This window comes from Pipistrellus kuhlii, unplaced genomic scaffold (genome assembly GCF_014108245.1).
Source record: "Pipistrellus kuhlii isolate mPipKuh1 unplaced genomic scaffold, mPipKuh1.p scaffold_m20_p_3, whole genome shotgun sequence".
NCBI classification, from domain to species: Eukaryota; Metazoa; Chordata; class Mammalia; order Chiroptera; family Vespertilionidae; genus Pipistrellus; species Pipistrellus kuhlii.
Window position 1 is genome coordinate 171,140,567 of NW_023425529.1, and position 18,701 is coordinate 171,159,267.

Below are 18,701 nucleotides of genomic sequence, written 5' to 3' on the forward strand. Positions count from 1 at the left end.
TAGACCAGGCCATGGAACTGTCACTGGGGTGTCTGGATTTGGAACTCAGTAGCCTGAAGCCAGTTTTACGTCCCCAATAAATAAAATAAAAAAAAATACCCAAATGATCATGCACTCCAGCTACCACACACTGGTCCCAACTAACGGTGCTCAGGCCTTTGCTTTGCTTAGAAAATTCTCAGTCCCCCCCCCCCCCCCAATTTTTAAATTAAGATATTATATGTGTACATATCTTACCATTGGTCCCCCCCTTACATTCCCCCCCCCCCCCGAGTTTTGCATCCATTGGTTTTGCTTACATGCATGCATACAAGTCCTTCGGTTGATCTCTTATCTCCCCCATATCTCCCTCCTCTCTCCGTTGTAATTTGACAGTCTGTTTGTTGCTTTACTGTCACTGTATATATCTTTTTGCTCATCAGTTTATAATGTTCTCTATTATCCATAAATGAGTGAGATCGTGTGATGTATTTTTTTTTTATTATTATTATTTTTTTTAGAGAGATGGAGTTACATTTATTATGCGCAGGTCCAGAGGAAAATGTCTCTCAAATTCTGGGCCCCAACATGGAGGAACTTTCCCCGTTTATATGTTTTTACCTTCTTTGTCTCCCAAATACGGGCAGGGTGTTTCTGGCCCCCTTTGCAAGTTCTTAAAGAGCCCCTATGTGCTGGGCCTTGAGACCTCAACCAAAGGCCTGGCCTGGTGCCAGAAATGGGAGTAGTCTTATTTTCCTTTTTACCGTGTTTCCCTGAAAATAAGACATCCTCCGAAAATAAGACCTAGCGCATGGAAAGATAAGACATCCCCTGAAAATAAGACCTTGCACAACTTTGGGAGAAAAAATTAATATAAGACACTGTCTTATTTTTGGGGAAACAGGGTATTTAAGCAAGCAAACATTTACAGAAGCCAAATAGCAGGGTTAAAATTTCAAACAGCAGTTTTTATATAAGATGGATGCTTCAATATTTTTAAGTTATTCAGTATCCTCATATTTGGATGCTCAGAAATATGTGAGCAAGCAGCATTGAATATACCTGCAACTGTGTCTTGTGCCCAGTTATATGTGCACCATTAGGTGAGTGAAATCAGAATGGTTTAGTCTGAACTTACGGTAGTTGCATATGAAAAGCTGCACGTTGCATCACGACATATACCATGACATTTCTCTCTGATTTAAATTTCTTTATTGATTAACTCCGTACGTGACTTTGAATACGTTCCAGGCTTCCTTGAGTTTGAGGAGCAGAGTGCCCCGGACTTGCTTTATTTATTTTATTTTATTTTATTTTATTTTATTTTATTTTATTTTATTTTATTTTATTTTTAGCATTTTACTTTTTCATTTTTTTTATTAAGGTATTATATATGTACATATCTTACCAATTCGGACCTGCTTTAGGAGAGGATCTCCAGGGCCTCCGGAAACTCCCAGGAAGGGCCTTGCAGAAGGGCCGGCCTGGAGCCTAGGTCCCACTGGCCTTTAAACAGGAAGCTTCAGCGAAAACCCGGACCCAGGACCGCCGGCCCGGTCGCGCCGAGAGGCCTCCCGCCCGCCTCTCCCCGATCTCCTCTCCGAGTCTTGGCACAGCTCAGGATGCCAGCGGGAAGGGGGAACCCGGGCTGCAGGCCGCGAGCCTCCTGCACCCAGAGGACAGGAGGTGAGTGTGTCCCGCCCTGGCTGCTGCGATCGCCGGCGGGCAGGGTGCTGGTGGAGCCACAGAGGCTCCTCGGGTGCCTGGAGGCCGGACGCCGCCCGCGGGGCTCCCGGCGAAGGAAAACCTCTGTCTAAGGGGAAGACGGAGCTGTGCGCCGGGTCTGGAAACCCCGCCTGAGATGGGAACTTCTGTGTCTGCTGAGGGAGGCAGGTGACACACCGGAGCCCCAGCTGGAGCCCGGGGCGGGGCGGGGCGGGGGTGGGGGAAGAAGCCATGGTTCCAACGCCTGGGAATGAAGTTTTCTGGATCTCCCCAGTCCCACCAACTCTGGAACCTAACTCTGCCAGTGTGCACGGAGAATGGCTCCCCCGCTCCCAAGGTCTTCACGGAGAACCACTTGTTGCTGGGACTGTGTGCTAGGCCAGCATTCCACTGCCCGGCGGTGCAGAGCACAGTGCACATGGAGAACGTGCCTAGGGAGGGCCCGGCACAGCGGGCTCTGGGTGCCTCCACCTGAGCCGATTCCGATTCCGGGGTGTTTTTGTATGCAGTTAGTGTCCTCAGAACAGACCTCGTTTTGTGTGAGATAGAGAAATCACATTGGTGCGATTTTAAGAGTTTCTGGGGATCTTTCAATGGGTCTTTAATACCTAGCAAACACCATGCAAAAGGCCTTTTTCTTAACACCATGGCTTCAACAGGCCGCCCCCTGCTCACTGAACCAGCTCCCCAAATAGTTGGAAAGCATGTTCTATGTATGAGTAGTTTCATGTGTGGAATGTATTCAATACCCTAGGGTTGGGCACGGTTTTGTATATGGCAAGTTGGTCTCCAGGACCTCACTCCCTTATGCGTCCTTCTTTCAAGTTGAGACACCCCTGAAGCTGATGGCCCATCTTGGGCTTGCTCGTGACGTCACACCACAAGCAGGGTGTTGTTACTCCGTGGGCTTTGTGGGCTTTCCGTGGGCTCTGGGAGGGAGGGGAGAGGGAGGGCTTCAGATGGGGCCTGGCCATCTGCATTGAATAAGCAACCCAGGGATTTGCACACCAGAGTGGCAGAGCCACCATCTAGTCAGCACCCCTGCCTCAGTTTTACAACTTTCCCCTCTGTCTGCAAGCCAGAGGCAGTGGCTAGCATCAGAGCATCTTTCAGGTCTCTCCAGCGTCTGAAACTGTTGTAGTAACTCTTCATTTGCTGGCTTCCTGCTAGATGGCAGTGTCTAATAGTGAATTAAGTACACAATCTCAACTGTTGATATTATTATGGCTCATCTTTTATTCTTCAATTTTAAAAAGTATGGTTCCAAGTTTTATTTTACAAACAAATCATTTTTGAAAACAATTCAAACTGTGGTTAAATTTAGGGAATTAAACAAAGTTGGGGAAACAATATAATGTTACTGATATGCATGCAATTTTAACACATATTTAAATGCTTCCTAAATTTGAAATGTAAAGAGTTGATTTCAGCAAGACAGGCAATACCTAATGCAATTAACAGCATTCTGCAATAAGCATTTGCTATAATTCCTGAACATGAGTTCTCTGTTCTCTGTTTTGTCTTGCCTGAAATGTGTACTTGGCTGAAGAGGATCTAAAAATAAATATTCAGAAAAATATGAAGTCCATTAAAAAAGAGTGAGGAACACATGAACACAAATAAATGGTAATAAAGAAAATTGGGTGAAAGTTGAAGCTGTGGAACCATCACACATTTGTCAGGTGCCCAAGGGACAGTGGCAGCACCAAGGAAGTCTGCAAATGAAACAAAGTCCTCTTTTTAATGTTCAACAGTTATCTGGTAGGCAACCACTGAAGTAGCTTCTTCTTTTTCTTTTTTAATATGTTTTATTAATTTTTTACAGAGAGGAAGGGAGACGGATAGAGAGCTAGAAACATCGATGAGAGAGAAACATCAATCAGCTGCCTTCTGCACACCCCCTACTGGGGATGTGCCCGAAACCAAGGTACATGCCCTTGACTGGAATTGAACCTGGACCTTTCAGTCCGCAAGCTGATGCTCTACCCACTGAGCCAAACCGGTTTTGGTGAAGCAGCTTTATTTAAAAAAAAAAAAAAATGTTTTATTGATTTTTTTTATTGAGAGGAAGGGAAAGGGAGAGAGAGTTAGAAACATCAACTAGTTGCCTCCTGGACACCCCCTACTGGGGATATGCCGGCAACCAAGATACATGCCCTTGACCGGAATCGAACCTGGGACCCTTGAATCTGCAGGCAGATGCTCTGTTCACTGAGTCAAACTGGTTAGAGCAGTGGTCGGCAAACTGTGGCTCGAGAGTCACATGCGGCTCTTTGGCCCCTTAAATGTAGCTCTTCCACAAAATACTGCGGCCTGGGCGAATCTATTTTGAAGAAGTGGCAGATTTAAAAATTTGGCTCTCAAAAGAAATTTCAATCATTGTACTGTTGATAGTTGGCTCTGGTGACTAATGAGTTTGCCGACCGCTGGGTTAGGGCATGAAGTCGCTTTAGAAAGTGTTCCTACAATCCCCCAGCATCCTGCATCTGTCTACTGTTATAGTGGAAACAAGCACATGAGGATATGGGTCTAGATCTCCCAGACTTGCTATTGAGGAGGAGTAAGGCTTCCCAAAGAGTGCAGCCTTGAAGGTCTTGGAGAACAGCTAGGTGTGAAAGAGGTATGGTGTACTGGCAGGTAGGGGCCAGAGCACACAGCAGGAAGCTACATCCCAAGAATAGCAGGAACCAAGGGCATGTGTGGTGGAGAAAGGAAAGGAAGTTAGAGAAGGGGAGAGAGGTCAAGGTAGTGTTGTTTTGTTTTGTTTCAAACTACAAGGGGAAGTTTATGTAGAAACTTACAAAGGCCAAAGCAGGGGCCCTGGGTCTTAGGAGAGAGAAAGAGAGTAAGGAGCCTGGGGAAGAAGGGGGGAAAGGGAAAGGTCTGCTGGGTGGGGAGCTTGCTGTGTTATCTCCTAAACCAATGAGATTTATTCAAGATGTATCTTGAAATCTTTGGGAAGCCATTGAGGCTTTTAATCAGAGGAGAGACAGTCAATCTACATTCCAGAATCAACCCAGCGAGGGGTCAGTGGTGGGACCGTAAGTTATCAAGCTTTGGAGTGCCCAAGTAGGAATACATGAAGAGTGTTAAGGATGGCAAGCAGAGATGAAGGGCAGTAGGGAAAAAGTGCCTGGAACATTGTCCAAAGACCGTTAGGCCTTTCCATCAAACCTACCTCATCATCTGTCTTTCCCCAACAGCCACCATCCGAGAGATTTATGCATTGTAAATGAAAACATATTTTGGGAGAGTCAAACCTGCTTAAGGAATTATACTTCAGTGTGAATAGTTTAAGTATGGTAGTTACATACATTCCTGCTAAAGACTACCTGGTAGAGCCTTATGCTCAGGTAAGACAGTGTCTTATTACCCCAACTGACTCAGCAGTTGGTAGAGGAGGAAAATCAAAGGAGTCTCCTCAGAGTTCTGCCTCCTGTCCCCAGCTCCTTCCCCTGCCAGGCACAGGAACTGCCAGGGCAGGAGAGTCCTTTGCATCACCTGGGGATGGTTTCTCAACTTACCTGAGGGGTGCAGGACAGAAATCATCTCTCAGTCCCATTTTGAGACCCTTAATCCACACCTTGGACTAGTCCACATGGCTTAAGTTTGAAGCTGGCATCCTCAGGTTGCTAATGCACTTTGAGATATCCAGTCTCTCTCTTCTGTGCATTTTAACTCAAAATGAAGCAGAGGAGTGGAGAATTATTTTAGGGTGAAAGTGTTGCTGGTTTGGATGGAATAGGTCTTGTAAGGTAGGTGTAGTTGCACTCAGCTCCAGATCCCTCTCTTGGCAGCAGATGGTCTGCCCCAGGCAGTGCACACCGGCTGCATAGTGCATGTCAGGAGCTGGTGAGAGAACCATTCACATGTTGTCTACCATGGGTGGCTGTCTGAGCACACACACACACTGCTCCGTCCCGAAAGGAGTGCTCCGGGGCACCCTCTTGGAGGACTCACTTTCACTCCGCATGCAGTGAGGAGACAGAAGGGAGCTCTCCTCTCGGACTCCTATTTCGATGGAGCTTGCTGGCCTTTACAGTGCTCTCTGCAGGCCCATCTGTCTCACCAGTTTGGGGATTGCTGACTTGATGATAAGCTCCTGGGTAATTAATACCACATATTAGATTGCTAGGCCTCAAGGCCTAGTTCATAGCTGCGTGCTGTCAATCACAATACCATCTACATTAGCTGGCTCTCTTCTTCAGAAGTGGGTGTTTAACCACGGCTTGGTCCCTGAGACCCCACTGTATTTGTGGCTTTGGGTATATAACAACAATTGAGGGTCTTGGGATGGAAGGGAATTTGTAACCTTAAATTCTTCTGTCATAGTCCAGACAGCCATGTAAAGACTTGAAAAGCCCCTAGGCTAGGCCTGAGCTGTGTGGTAGCTATAAAAAGATCCCAAGCTACATCCTCACATTTTCTCTCCATCTTTTGTTTTCCCGTATTCCCGACTCTGTGTACTTTTAACAGACTGACACTGTTCCCCCCCACTGATTTCACAGTCAGGTGGCCTGATTCCTAGACCCACTTCAACCTTTAAAAGCTATGATCTTGGACAAGTCACTTAAACTCGCCGAGACTTGGTGTCCTTATTTGTGGGAACTGAGACTATATACACTTTGTCTCCTTTATAAGATGGTGATCAGTAAGGTTGAAGGGAGTGATATATCTAAAAATCATTAAAAATGAGCCAGTTTGGCTCAGTGGTAGAGCGTCGGTCTGTGGACTGAAAGGTCCCAGGTTCGATTCTGGTCAGGGGCATGTATGTTGGTTGCAGGCACATCCCCAGTATGGGGTGTGCAAGAGGCAGCTGGTCGATGTTTCTCTCTCACCGACATTTCTGGCTCTCTATCTCTCTCCCTTTCTCTCTGTTAAAAATCAATAAAATATATTTAAAAAAATAAAAATAAAAATCTTTAAAAATGATATAGTTTTATACCCACTTAACGTGATAATATTATTTCATTACCTAATCTAGGTTATATTAATTTTAGCTGTTATCTGCTTTTCCATAAAAAATGATCATTTGATATTTCTACTATGCAAGGAAAAAAATGGCAGACAGCTCAGAAGAAACAGAGGCTTGGAAAGATTTAGTAACTTGTCCAAACTTACATTATGGAAAATGACAGAGCCAGCATTTTTTAATAGCAATATTAAAAACTAACAATATTAAAAAATAAGGTAGCAAAGAGTTATTGGACATTGGTGTACCAGACTGTGGAAAACAGTCTTATATAAAACTGGCATAGTAATTTTTGGATTAGATAGCATTATCATCTACATTCTGTAAATTCAGTCATGGAGAGGCTAGGTTATACTGGCTGGGGAGTTGAGATTTGAATCCCCACAGACTGATTCTTGAGTTCATTTTCTTAGTCACTGTGGGTCATGGGAATTCCATGGATGAAAGGAGGAAAATGTACTTTTCACAGTTTCTTAGACTAAGTCATGTTGTTGCTAGGAGGAAAAAAAGACTGGACTTAAAAGTAAATCAAGGTAGATCTACGAGTGGAGAGCACGCCTTTAAGACCAAAGTTTTTAACCTGAATTCTACATCATTGTTAGGTTCCTAATAGTATGCTTTATTCTATAGCTGAGAAACATAATCAGACCTTTGAATCAGACCATTTAAAAAAAAATACACACAACACAACAAAAAACCAATGCTCTATAGTCCAGAACTGTGGTGGGCAAACTGTTGCTTGCGAGCCACATGAGGCTCTTTCGCCCCTGGAGTGTGGTTCTTCCACAAAATACCACGGCCTGGGCAAGTCTGTTTTGAAGAAGTGGCGTTAGAAGAAGTTTAAGTTTAAAAAATTTGGCTCTCCAAAGAAATTTCTTTTTTTTTTTTTTTTTTTCCGCATTCTCTTTCACTTTATTGATGTCATTTTGTAAGGAGATAATGAGTTTAGCATGTTGTGCACTCCCTACATTCTTGTACTCTTCCCAATATTCCTTCTCACTGAGTTTCTCAAGAAATAGTTTCTCAGCATTACTTATTTGTGAGCGCATATCTTTTAAGTTTTGTTCCTGGTCTCTTTCAAACTTCCACTTTTCTTTCATTGCTGTTTCAACATCCTCTCTTGTTACTTTTAATCCTTCTGCCTTCTCTTCACTCAGTTCCTTTAGTAGGTTCCGTATGTGCCAAATCTGTTCATCCTTTAAGCGTCCGTTTCTATCCTGAGACTTCTGGTTCTTTTCTCCAAGATTCTTCATCTGAGCCATCAATCGTTCTATTATATTCTCCTTTATTTGCAAGTGATAGTCTAGAAGTGCTTCACTGGTAGACATTTTCTCTTCTTTCCACAGCCCATCTGGGGGATCCTTTTTACCTGCTTTCGCTGGGATTTCCATTGTTGCTTAGCTAGTAAGAAATACCTGTTTCGGAAAGAGATGTAAGAGAAGTAAATAAACTCTTGTCTTTGCTCCTCTGCTGGTGTTTACTCAAGGAGAAATTTCAATCATACTGTTGATATTTGGCTCTGTTGACTAATGAGTTTGCCGACTACTGGATCAGAGGAAGAGGGATCCTTGCTGTGTTCTGAACTCCACAGTGTTACTTGCTCAAGGCATTGGACTTATAGAACCCTGGGCATAAAAGGTCTTTTGTGGGACTAAGTTCAGTTTTAAAACGTTTGAAAAGATTATTTACTTCATATAGATGAAAACCTTATTTCAAAACGTCCAGAGAATCCCATTGCTCACATAACCCACTGCTTTATTATCTGTACCGTTAAAGTTGAAACACATAAATCAATGATCGTAATTCTTTGTGTTATGCGAAAATTTATCTTGCTTGGGAGGAGTTGGGGGCCAATGGATCATTATCTATTTTTGATCAAAGCCTGAACTGTTGCTTATTTTTTCTTCCTAATTTTTACAGGAGTGGGTGGATGGTCCTTAGGATTGATAACTTCTACTCTACTTTCTACTCCTTTGAAACCTAGATAGAAGAAAGGGATTACATGGAAATGAAATCTGGAATTCAACCTTCAGGAGGCAGAGAACATTAAGTGGAAACAGAATTTCAGACTCGAGGCCTGGTTGTAGGCTTGTCACTGCTCCAATGGGCTGTGTGATCTTGACCAAGTCACTTCACCTCCCTGCTTTGGTCTCCTTATCTATGAGTGAGGACTTCATGGTTTCAAAGGTTCCTTTTAGTTTTAACGTTTTGGGTTTTTACATGATAACCCTGAAAGACTGCATTTATTAAGTCTGCACTATGGCTAAAAGATGATTCTTTGTTTATTACAGAGTTTTTTTGATGCCCTCTGATCTGAAGAATCTCCAGCTGCTCTGATGATAGCTTAAGAAGACTGCATGCTGTTTCCTCTCAATGCCAAGCCAGGCCCACTCGGAACCTCTGATCTCAGTCCGTCATGGAGACCGGGTCCCAGCAGGAATGGCCGTGGAGGAAACTGACACCCAGATGGCTCCTCCACGTGAAATGGTCTCAGGCTGTGGGCCGACAAGAGAACACCTGGTGACCAGGCTTGCCCTCTGTCAGTCACCCGGGGCAGGGCAGCATGGTGCGGATTCAGAGGAGGAAGCTTTTGGCATCTTGCCTGTGCATCACAGCTACCATCTTTCTGCTTGTCACACTCCAGGTACCTAGAATTTGGGTTGTGCAGTGTTGATTCCTGGACTTTCACCACCATTCCTGCCCCACCCTGTTCTCTACAAGTACTTTTTGCTGTATCTCTCAGGATCAGGGTTTCCTGTCTAAGGCACTGGAAATTCTCTTTTAACAAAAAACACACACACACACAAAAAAAACCCCCACAAAAACGTGAGATTTACTGAGTGGATGTATTAGGTGGAAAAAAGTCAGTGACTAGGGATCAGTTTGTGACTATTGTAGGGTTCAGTTTTAGAGGGAAGTAGAGCTCAGTCTGTTTTATTGGGTCAAATTGGATGGCTTCCTCAAAGTCCCCTATTGTGATCATGTCTGAAAGATGGCATTCTTGAGGAAACAGTGACTATTTTGAGAACAAGATAGCTTTTTTTGCAGGACACAGATATCTGCATCAATAACTCATTCTTGACGTATTTACCAGACCAAAGATTTTCAACTTTTTAAAATCTCATGGCACAATAAACCAGTTACTAAAATTCTATGGCACACCAAAAAAGTACATTTTTTGCCTATCTGAAAAAAAAAGTATAAATTTGATTGATTTACCAAAAAAGTAATTATCTACCCTTTTTTCTTTAAAGTGACTGAAAAAAAAAGTGCTTTTATTGGTTTCAGAATCAAAGGGAGAAGGAGAAAGACATAGAAACATCAATGATGAGAGAATCATTGATTGGCTGCTTCCTGCACTCCCCTTACTGGGATCGGCACGCAACCTGGACATGTGCCCTGACGGAGAATCATGACCTCTTGGTTCATAGATCCAAGCTTCCGGAATGTGACAGGTGGTACGGTTACTGGAGCTAAACCTTCATCTGGGTCTTGGTTTCAGTTTGCCCCCGACAGTGTGCTTTGGGCTGTTTCCCAGTCCTCCCTGATACATTGATTGCTTTGCTATTTTTTTTTAAACATTAAAAATGAACGTATATAATACCTGTGTATTTAGGACCATTTCTGACGTTACTGGTTTGCAGGCTAGGCAGATGAAAATAATTTGCTATGTAAGCAGGGTAGAGGAAGGATACATTAAAAAAAAAAAATCGTGTTGTGGATTCTGTATTAGTTTGCTAGGCTGCCACCATAAAGTACCACCCTGTGGCTTAACCAACAGAACTTTCTTTCTCACTGTGGAGGGTAGCAGTCCAAGATGAAGGCGTCAGCAAGCAGGGTTGTTTCTTCCGAGGCCTCTCTGGTTGAGGATGGCCATCTTCCACCTGTGCTTCACATGGCCTTCCCTCCGTCCTTGTCTGTGTCCTCATCTCCTCTTTTTATAAGGACACCAGTTGTATTGGATTAAGGCTCACCCTGATGACCTTGTTTTAACTCCTTTACCTCTTTAACAAACCTATTTCCTAAGGTTTAGGCAAGGGGGTATTTCTTCAACATATGGATTTTGGGAGGGGCACAGCTCAGCCCATAACAGTTCGATAACATAATTAACAAATTATCTAAACATGTAAATGCTGTGCTGACCTATAGTTAAGCTAAACCATTGTGGTTCTCTGGAGGAGATCATTCATCTGAGACATTGTTTTCCACTCACATTTAACTGTATTTTATATATATACTACGTGTGATTTCTTTGTGTGTGTATATGTGTGTGTATATACATATAGATAAATCCCCAAAATGTATAACACTTTAACAGCTGATAACTCAGTGTTCACTCTTTCAGGTTTAGCTGATTTGAAATAATGGGTGAAGTCAGACTAAGCTTTGAACAAAGAAAATTTATCCTAAAGTGCCACTAGACTTTTTTAAAATGAAGATTACACAAAAGATAAAGTTTATGGTACTCAACAGCAACTGTCGACAAATTGAGGTTGCACAAATACTGAACAAAATGATGCTCGATGTTTGAGATTTCATGGCTTTACGTTATCAGCAGTGCCTGGATCAGAATGATCACCAGTTTGAAAACAGGCATTGAAAAAAATAGTTACTCATTTCTGAAGATTCTTTTAAATTTTGAAAATGAACTGTATGTTAATAAACATTCTATCTAATAAAGAGGGAATATGCTAATTGACCATCACACCCTCAAAGATGGCGGCACCCACAGCCTCAAGATGGCAGTCTCCAGGTGGGTCCGGCCACTTGGCATGCCTGCCTCTGGAGTCTCCAAGTCCCTTTAGTCCCACAGCCCTCCAGGGCCGCTGAGGCTCAGGTAACCAGGGCTGGCCTAAGCTTGTACTGCCAGCAGTGGCAGCAGCAGAAGTATGATGGGTGCATTGCCTTCTCTGATCACTGCGTCGACTCCCGCCCCTGAGGGCTTCCCAACTGTGAGAGGGTGCAGGCTGGGCTAAGAGACACCCCCTCTAGTGCATGAATTTTTATGCACTGGGCCTCTAGTTGACTTTATAATCATTTAAAGTGTGTATAATTTTTAATTGAAGAAAAAAAATATTGAATACATTTGGAGCATTTTGAAGTGAATCTAGGACATCATATCATTTCCCCTGGATTTACTTTAGTATGATTCTCTAATGATGGGAACTTTTAAAAATTCAGAATAACCATATGACTGTTGTCATACCCAACAAAAATTGACAATAATTACTCAGTACCAACTTTATTCCATGCCATGTTAAATCTTTCCCTATTATCTCAAAAAAGTGTTTTGTTTTGCTTTTGTAATGGGTTAGTTTGAATGTAAGGTAAACAAATGCCACACATGGCATTTAGTTGGTGTGTCACAAGTTTTGTGTGTATTTTTTTTTTTAATTTTAATTGATTTTAGAGAGAAAGAAACCTTGATTTACTGTTCCACTTATTTACGCATTCATTGGTTGATTCCTGTATGTGCCCTGAATGGGTATCAAACCTGCAACCGTAGCCTATCAGGATGATGCTCTAATCAACTGTGCTACCCAGCCAGGGCACTAACTGCTTTTACTGAGCTCTGTTCACTCTCTTGACTTCATGTCCTCTGCAGGCCACCTGACTGAGGGACTGTCCTAACATACCCCAAGGAAACCTGGGTGTTCCATTTATGAGTATGTTACATAGGGACACAGTGATGTGTCTACAAAGCAAACGTCATGCTTACAAAGCAGAATTTCTTACAGTTAATTTCTGTCATTACATGACAGCCGGTTCATATATGTTCTGTGCATCTGTAGCCTTGGTAACCACTTTGCTTGGGACCACACCCTATGAATGTGCCAGTGTGGGCTGACTGCACCTCATGGGCTTTGCCACAGGCGTTGGGTATGTTTGCAGCTATTTTCATTAGCTCACACCAGTTCCAGTGCATCTGCCATTGTTTTCGTGTGTCTGTGTGTGTGTGTCTGTGTGAACTGCTTATCTCCATTTTTGTATCTACTGGGATCTTCACGCTAATTCACGTGGATACCATGTACAATACAGGTGCCCCAGTGACATATCTGTTCCATGCATGTGGTGTCCCTCCTAGCTAGCTTTTTGTTCTCAGTTTCTATTTGTTTCTTTTTTGTCATAATTTTTCATGTGTTGTGATTCCCTTTTTGAAGCCCCTTTCCCCTCCCTCAGCCTCAGGCCCCTGCCTTCCTCTCACACATTTTCACACCAGGCACAGGCCCAGCAAAAGAACACAAGCTAAACCAAAGGAAAGGCAGATAGGAGGGACATTGTTTTGCAATGCCTGGATCAATAATGCCTGTTGCAGTCCAGTAGGGCAGGGCTGGGTAGGACCAGGTTGGGCAAGCCAGAGCAGGGCTGGGTTGGGGCAGGGCTAGGTTAGGTAGGATTGGGCAGGGCCCAGCTGGGCAGGACAGGATGGGACAGGGCAGGGCAGGATGGGACAGGGCAGGACAGGACAGGGTAGGGCAGGATGGGGCAGGGCAAAGCAAGACCGGACAGGGCCGGGCAGGGCCAGGCTGGGCTGCAGTCGAAGCCCTTCAGGAGTCTCTTTGGCCCCAGGGAAGAGAGCCTGGAGAGGCTGGGGTTTGAGTCCTAAGGGCAGTACTGTCAGTCATCACATCTTGGGCAGCAGACACCAGGGTGGGTGAGGCTCAGGCCCCCAGGCCCAGCTATGGGGGCAGGAGCAGCAGTAGCAGCAGCGGGGACAGCAACAGAGCAGCCTGGCCGAGAGGCCAGGTTCTGTGGCCCAGCAGGCACTGGTTTGGGCCTGGGCTCGGGCTCGGCCTCAGCCTCAGCCTCAGCCTCAGCTCCACCTCCACAGGGTAGTGGACACTGACGTTGAGGGCCTCCTCCTCGGTGAGCCCGCAGCTCTGGGCGAAGTTGAAGGCAGAGGCCGCACCCTACAGCCTCCGGCAGCGCTCCCCGTGCAGCACGATGCAGTTGTAGGACAGTGGGTGCTGTTGCGCACCGTGGTGTCCGCATCATCGGCGATCACCCAGTAGAAGCTGGCCTGAGTCCGAAGCGTCAGCTCCTTCAGGCGCTTCTTGGTCAGGGAGCCGCAGTCAGCTTTGAAGTCCCCCAGCAGGATGATGTCCTCGCCCTCCAAGCGCTGGGAGGCATCCAGAAACACGTCGTACAGGGCGTTCAGCTCCTGCACCACGGCCCTCGGGGTGGTGTGTAGGGGGACCAACACCAGGCTGGGCAGGTCCTTGCTGGGCAGAGTGAAGCTGGCTACGAAGGGCTCCCGAAAAAAGAGGTCGTCACTGTCATCGTACACGTAGGGGTCCTGGAGCTGCATCTTGTGGGACCTGTAGAGGCACACGTACTTCTCCACGTATGTGCTGCGCCCCAGGAAGGGGCTGCTCAGGGAGCTGTAGGGCCCGGAGGTATCAAATCGGTTGAGTTCCCGGAGCAGGAGGTACATGACGCTGCCCGAAGAGTCCACCAGCTCCTGCAGCACTGTGATGTCACAGTGAGCCAGGATCCGAACCAAGGGGTCCATCATGTCCCCCCTGGCCACCTTGCCAAGCAACAGCCTCTGGGCATTGAAGGCACAGATGCGAAAGGCCTGGGCCACCCCCACCAGGACCAGGAGCAGGAGCAGGAGCAGGAGCAGGAGCGCAGTTGGGCAGTGCATGGCTGTGGGTGGGCAGGTGGCACCCTCTGCAGGAACCCAAGGTGGCGGCGTCCCAGCTGGGCCTGCTGTGGTTTCAGATGGTCCTGCCTCAGCTGTAAGCTGGATCGAGGCACCCCACAGCTGCCTGTGAGTCACAGTGATCAAGCGACAGCAGCTCGTTAATGAAAAGTGGCCTGTGCCGAGGGCAGGGAAATGTGTGTGTGTATTTTGTTGTTGTTGTTGTTTCCTATAAAAGTTTCTTTTGCTCCACCTTTGATTCCGTGTCATGGATTTGTTGAAGGAACCGTGTCTTTTGTCCTTTTGAATTTCCCAGAGTTTGGATTTGGCTGATTTTTATTCTCATGGTTTTCCTCTATCCCCCATCTTTTCTACCACCTGGTAGTGATAAAAGCTGTTTGGTAGAAAAAAAAAAATCTCTCCTTAAAGCAATCATTAGTATTTGAAAATGAAACTTATACTTCACATCATAGACACTGATGAGAAACAGAAAAAAAAAAAGTTGTCTTAGGAGCTATATTCATGGCTTTCTATAAGTTGTTAAGTTGTTGATTGTACATTTAAAGGGAATGTTGGGTGAAAATACAGTTTTTGGCTATGAGTCAACTCTGCTCCATCAAGCTCCTGGGGAAGAGGCACATTATTATGTTACTAGGGGCCCAGTGCACAAATACATGCACCTTAAAAGGAACTGAGATGCTGCAATGGGCAAAGGGGTGGATTTTGGCCCATCCTCCATGCTCCCGCCTGGCCCCTCCTGCTACGGCTCCTGGTCCTCTGTCTGCCAGCAGCCCTGCTCCTGCAGTTGCTCCCATGCGCTGATGCAGAGCAATTGGGGCCAGCACCAGCAGTGGGTGCAAGTGGCTGCTGCTGCTCCGATCACCTCTCAGGAGCCTGGAGAGGTAGAGAAGCCCTGAGGGGTGATCAGGGCCAGCAGCCACCACTCACACCTGTTGACGGTGCCAAGCAATCAGGGCTGGTACAGGGTGGAGGCAGCAGGTGCAAATGGAGGCTCCGGTGTGAGTGGGGCCGGTGTCGGCAGCAGGTGCAAGGGCCCGGAGGGACTGTGGTGTGAGGGAGCAAAGAATTTTCAGTAATCACCAGAGGCTCACCCTGATGACAGCAACCAGCGCCTCACCTTGGTCTGGCACCCTCGTTCACTTGCTCCATCACGTTCCACACATGCCTCCCTGGTGGTCAGTGCATGTCATAGTCATAGTGATGGGTTGTTCGGTTGTTCCACTGTTTGGAAATGCTGAGAAAGGTATATATTAATACAAGGGTTGGTTAGACTTGAGTTTTCAGTGATGGTTTTACTGTCTAATGCTGACTTTGGTGTCACAGGTGACCCATGATTTATTAAAGCCAATATCATTTTTTCTCCTGTTGGAACACTACTTCTACTGAACACTACTTGGTGTTCACTCAGTGGCTCTTAACATTTCTTTGGTTATTGCATTCCTCAGAGAATCCAGTGAAAGTTATGGATCCTCACTAGGGAGTGACAAACTCTATATCACATCTGTGGGCATAAAGAAGGTGTCACCCTTGCTGCTGAGTGTGGGAGGGCAACACAGATTATGTCTTCTCTGATAGCTATAGCAATAAAAGCGTAATATGCTAATTACACTGGATCACCTTCCTGATGAAGCTGCAGCAGTGGGGGTTGAGCCCTGCATGAATTTCGTGCACCGGGCCTCTAGTATTAAAAAAAAATAAAAAAATATTATATATATATATATATATATATATATATATATATATATATATATATATATATATAAAATTTTTTTTTTATTTTTTATTTTTATTTTTATTGACTTTTTACAGAGAGGAAGAGAGAGGGATAGAGAGTTAGAAACATCGATGAGAGAGAATCATTGATCAGCTGCCTCTTGCACACCCTCTATAGGGATGTGTCCGCAACCAAGATACATGCCCTTGACCGGAATCGAACCTGGGACTTTTCAGTCCTCAGGCTGACACTCTATCCACTGAGCCAAACTGGTTTCAGCGGGCCTCTAGTATTTTTATAATGCTCTATTAATATCACACCTTAAAGTTTGATGAAATGGCAGCACTTTTAGAGAGCAATTATCCCTCTTGTTTCACTCTGCCCACCTGCCCTTCACATTACCATTACTGATGGCCTAGCTGTCCCGTGATCCAGACTGTCCTGAAACAAATATAAACTTTTTTTACATAGGAGGGAGCCCGTATTCACGGTCTACTTCACCATCCCAATGCCATAGTGGATATCATTAGACATGTAAGACCCAGGTTATGACACATTTAGTTATAATAATGAAAAACCTTTTGGTAATTTAACTCTTTTCCCTTGAATGTCATCTCCAGTCATAGCCAGGTAACAGCCCTGACTCGTAGATTTCATGGAGATAAAAGTAACTACATATGCCTGTTAAATAGAGGAGAAACCTATCTGCTATGTGTCAGAAGGAGTAAGCATCCTTGTTGGTGGATATCTTGGAGCCTAGGTCCTTGCCCTAATCCCTGGAAGCTGTGACTATGTTACCTTTCATGGCAAAGTGGACTCTGTAATGCGATTAAGGTGACACACCTTGAGAAGAGGAGATTATCCTGAATTATCTGTGTGGGCCCAATGAGAACCTTGCTTGGCTGTGCTCAGAGAAAGATGTGATGACAGAAGGAGTGCCAGAGAGATCCAACGTTGCTGGCATTGAAGGTGGAGAAAGGGGGCTGTGAGCCCAGAATTGTGAGTGGCTCTGAAAGATAGAAAACCCAGAAAATGGATCCCTTCTTCTCTCGAGTCCCTAGAATGGAACATGGTAGCCTTGATGATGCCTTGATTAGCCCAGTGAGGCTGGTTTTAGACTTCTGACCTCCAGAACAATATGATAATTAATGCACATTGTTTTAAATGGCTGTGTCTGTGGCAATTTGTTACAGCAGCCATAGAGCCCCAATAAAGAGCCTAAAATCATCAAGATGGATGGGAGACGTGCCAAAGGAAATGAAATGGTCTAACTCGGGTAATAATTGTCTTCTCTCGTAGGTGGTAGTTGAGCTGGGAAAATTTGAAAGGAAGAAGTTCAAAGGTTCCAGTTTGCGAGACGGGCATGCAAAAGTGGAGGAAGAGCCTACCCATCTCTACCCTTCCCCTAAGAAAGACGCTCTGGTACTGAATAGGAAAGACCCGATGGAAACGGATAGCTATCCCATCATGCTCTGGTGGTCCCCACTGACTGGGGAAACGGGCAGGGTGGGCCAGTGCGGAGAAGAGGCTTGTTTCTTCACCATCAACCGGTCCTATCTCCATCATCCCAGGACCAGAGCATTCCTCTTCTATGGTAAGTGGGGCTTTTGCCTTTCTGCCTTTGTTTGTGTCTCTAAAGCTGCACTACTGCTTACTTACCAAAGAAGAGATGGTGGAATCCCCTAGAAAACGCTTCAGCATGCCTGATTTCCTTTGCATTTGCTCTGTGGAAGGCCTGTGCGTTTAGCAAACATGATAAATAAATAAGCATGGCCAACGTGGAGGTGGTTGGCTGGGCCACAGATATTTATGGAAGAGAAGAGATGTTTTTTCTCACCTTTCACAGTTGGGTCCTATGCTTACTGAATTTACTATTCAGGGAATTGGGTGGATAGTTTTGCTGATAGCAATTCAGAATGTCACATGAGAATTGCCAAGAGATTTTGACGAGCCTAATAGATGTTTAATTGGCCTAAGCTAAGCCCCATGTTCTTTATTTCATTGATCAGATTAATCAGAAATAAAAGTAAAAAGGTCGCTCAGCATCAGATTTCAAGAGAAAGTTGCTGTTCATCCCTCCTTAGGCTGATTATATGTCATGCTGGGATGGAAGGGCAACCACACCCAGCCAGGTGGAGTTAGTAAGATGCCAGCAGCCGTTAGGAACCCAGGGCTTCTCAGTAGTGAGTGGTAGGGAAAGGCTTCCTAAGACCTCCTTCCTAAAAAAGGAAATTTGCAGCGGGCCTAGAGGGATAATGAAATTGGATTACATTGGGATTGGAGGACATTTCAGTATGAAGAGCATGAATGGGGGCATGAGGGTGGAAATTTATGGTTGATACCCAAGGTACAGTAAAGCTATAGAGCAGTTTTGTGTAATGGAGAGATATAAAGATTGAAGGATATATTGGGGTCACAGCATGGGAAACCTCAAATGTTGGCTTAAGATTTTGTATCAAATTAGGGGATGGTATCAGAAAGTCGGATGGTCTTTTAGAAGCGAATTCAAAGTAACATCTGTGAACCATCCTGATTCTCCTCTATTAAAAGCAGCCTCTCTTCTCTAAATGGCCATAGAGTATTTTATATATTTCATATGTCATTAAATTGAGCAGCTACAATATGCCAGGCACAGTGTCAATCAC

The 18,701-nt window shown here is 44.9% G+C and overlaps 2 protein-coding genes and 1 pseudogene across 3 annotated transcripts in view; 1 reads left to right on the forward strand and 2 right to left on the reverse strand.

Annotated features, from left to right (window-relative positions):
• Nucleotides 1-1,475: 1,475 nt before the first annotated feature.
• The window catches only part of FUT10 (fucosyltransferase 10), a 68,728-nt gene continuing 51,502 nt past the window's right edge, over nt 1,476-18,701 (forward strand). Inside the window, exons 1-3 of one of the 2 annotated variants that reach the window (XM_045588887.1) lie at nt 1,476-1,665; nt 8,968-9,320; nt 17,356-17,650. In XM_045588887.1, the coding sequence (XP_045444843.1) occupies nt 9,240-9,320; nt 17,356-17,650 (376 nt within the window). In that variant the 5' untranslated portion in view covers nt 1,476-1,665; nt 8,968-9,239. Of the gene's footprint in view, nt 1,666-1,703; nt 1,873-8,967; nt 9,321-17,355; nt 17,651-18,701 lie in introns of those variants that run through there. The other variant, XM_045588888.1, reaches the window with a different exon arrangement.
• LOC118729720 (coiled-coil domain-containing protein 83-like) lies at nt 7,570-8,109 on the reverse strand (the record flags this gene model as incomplete). The annotated part of the gene is made up of 1 exon (XM_036457145.2): nt 7,570-8,109. A coding segment is annotated over exon 1 (498 nt), but the record flags the coding sequence as incomplete, so codon positions are not given.
• Nucleotides 12,610-14,578, reverse strand: LOC118728317 (annotated as a pseudogene).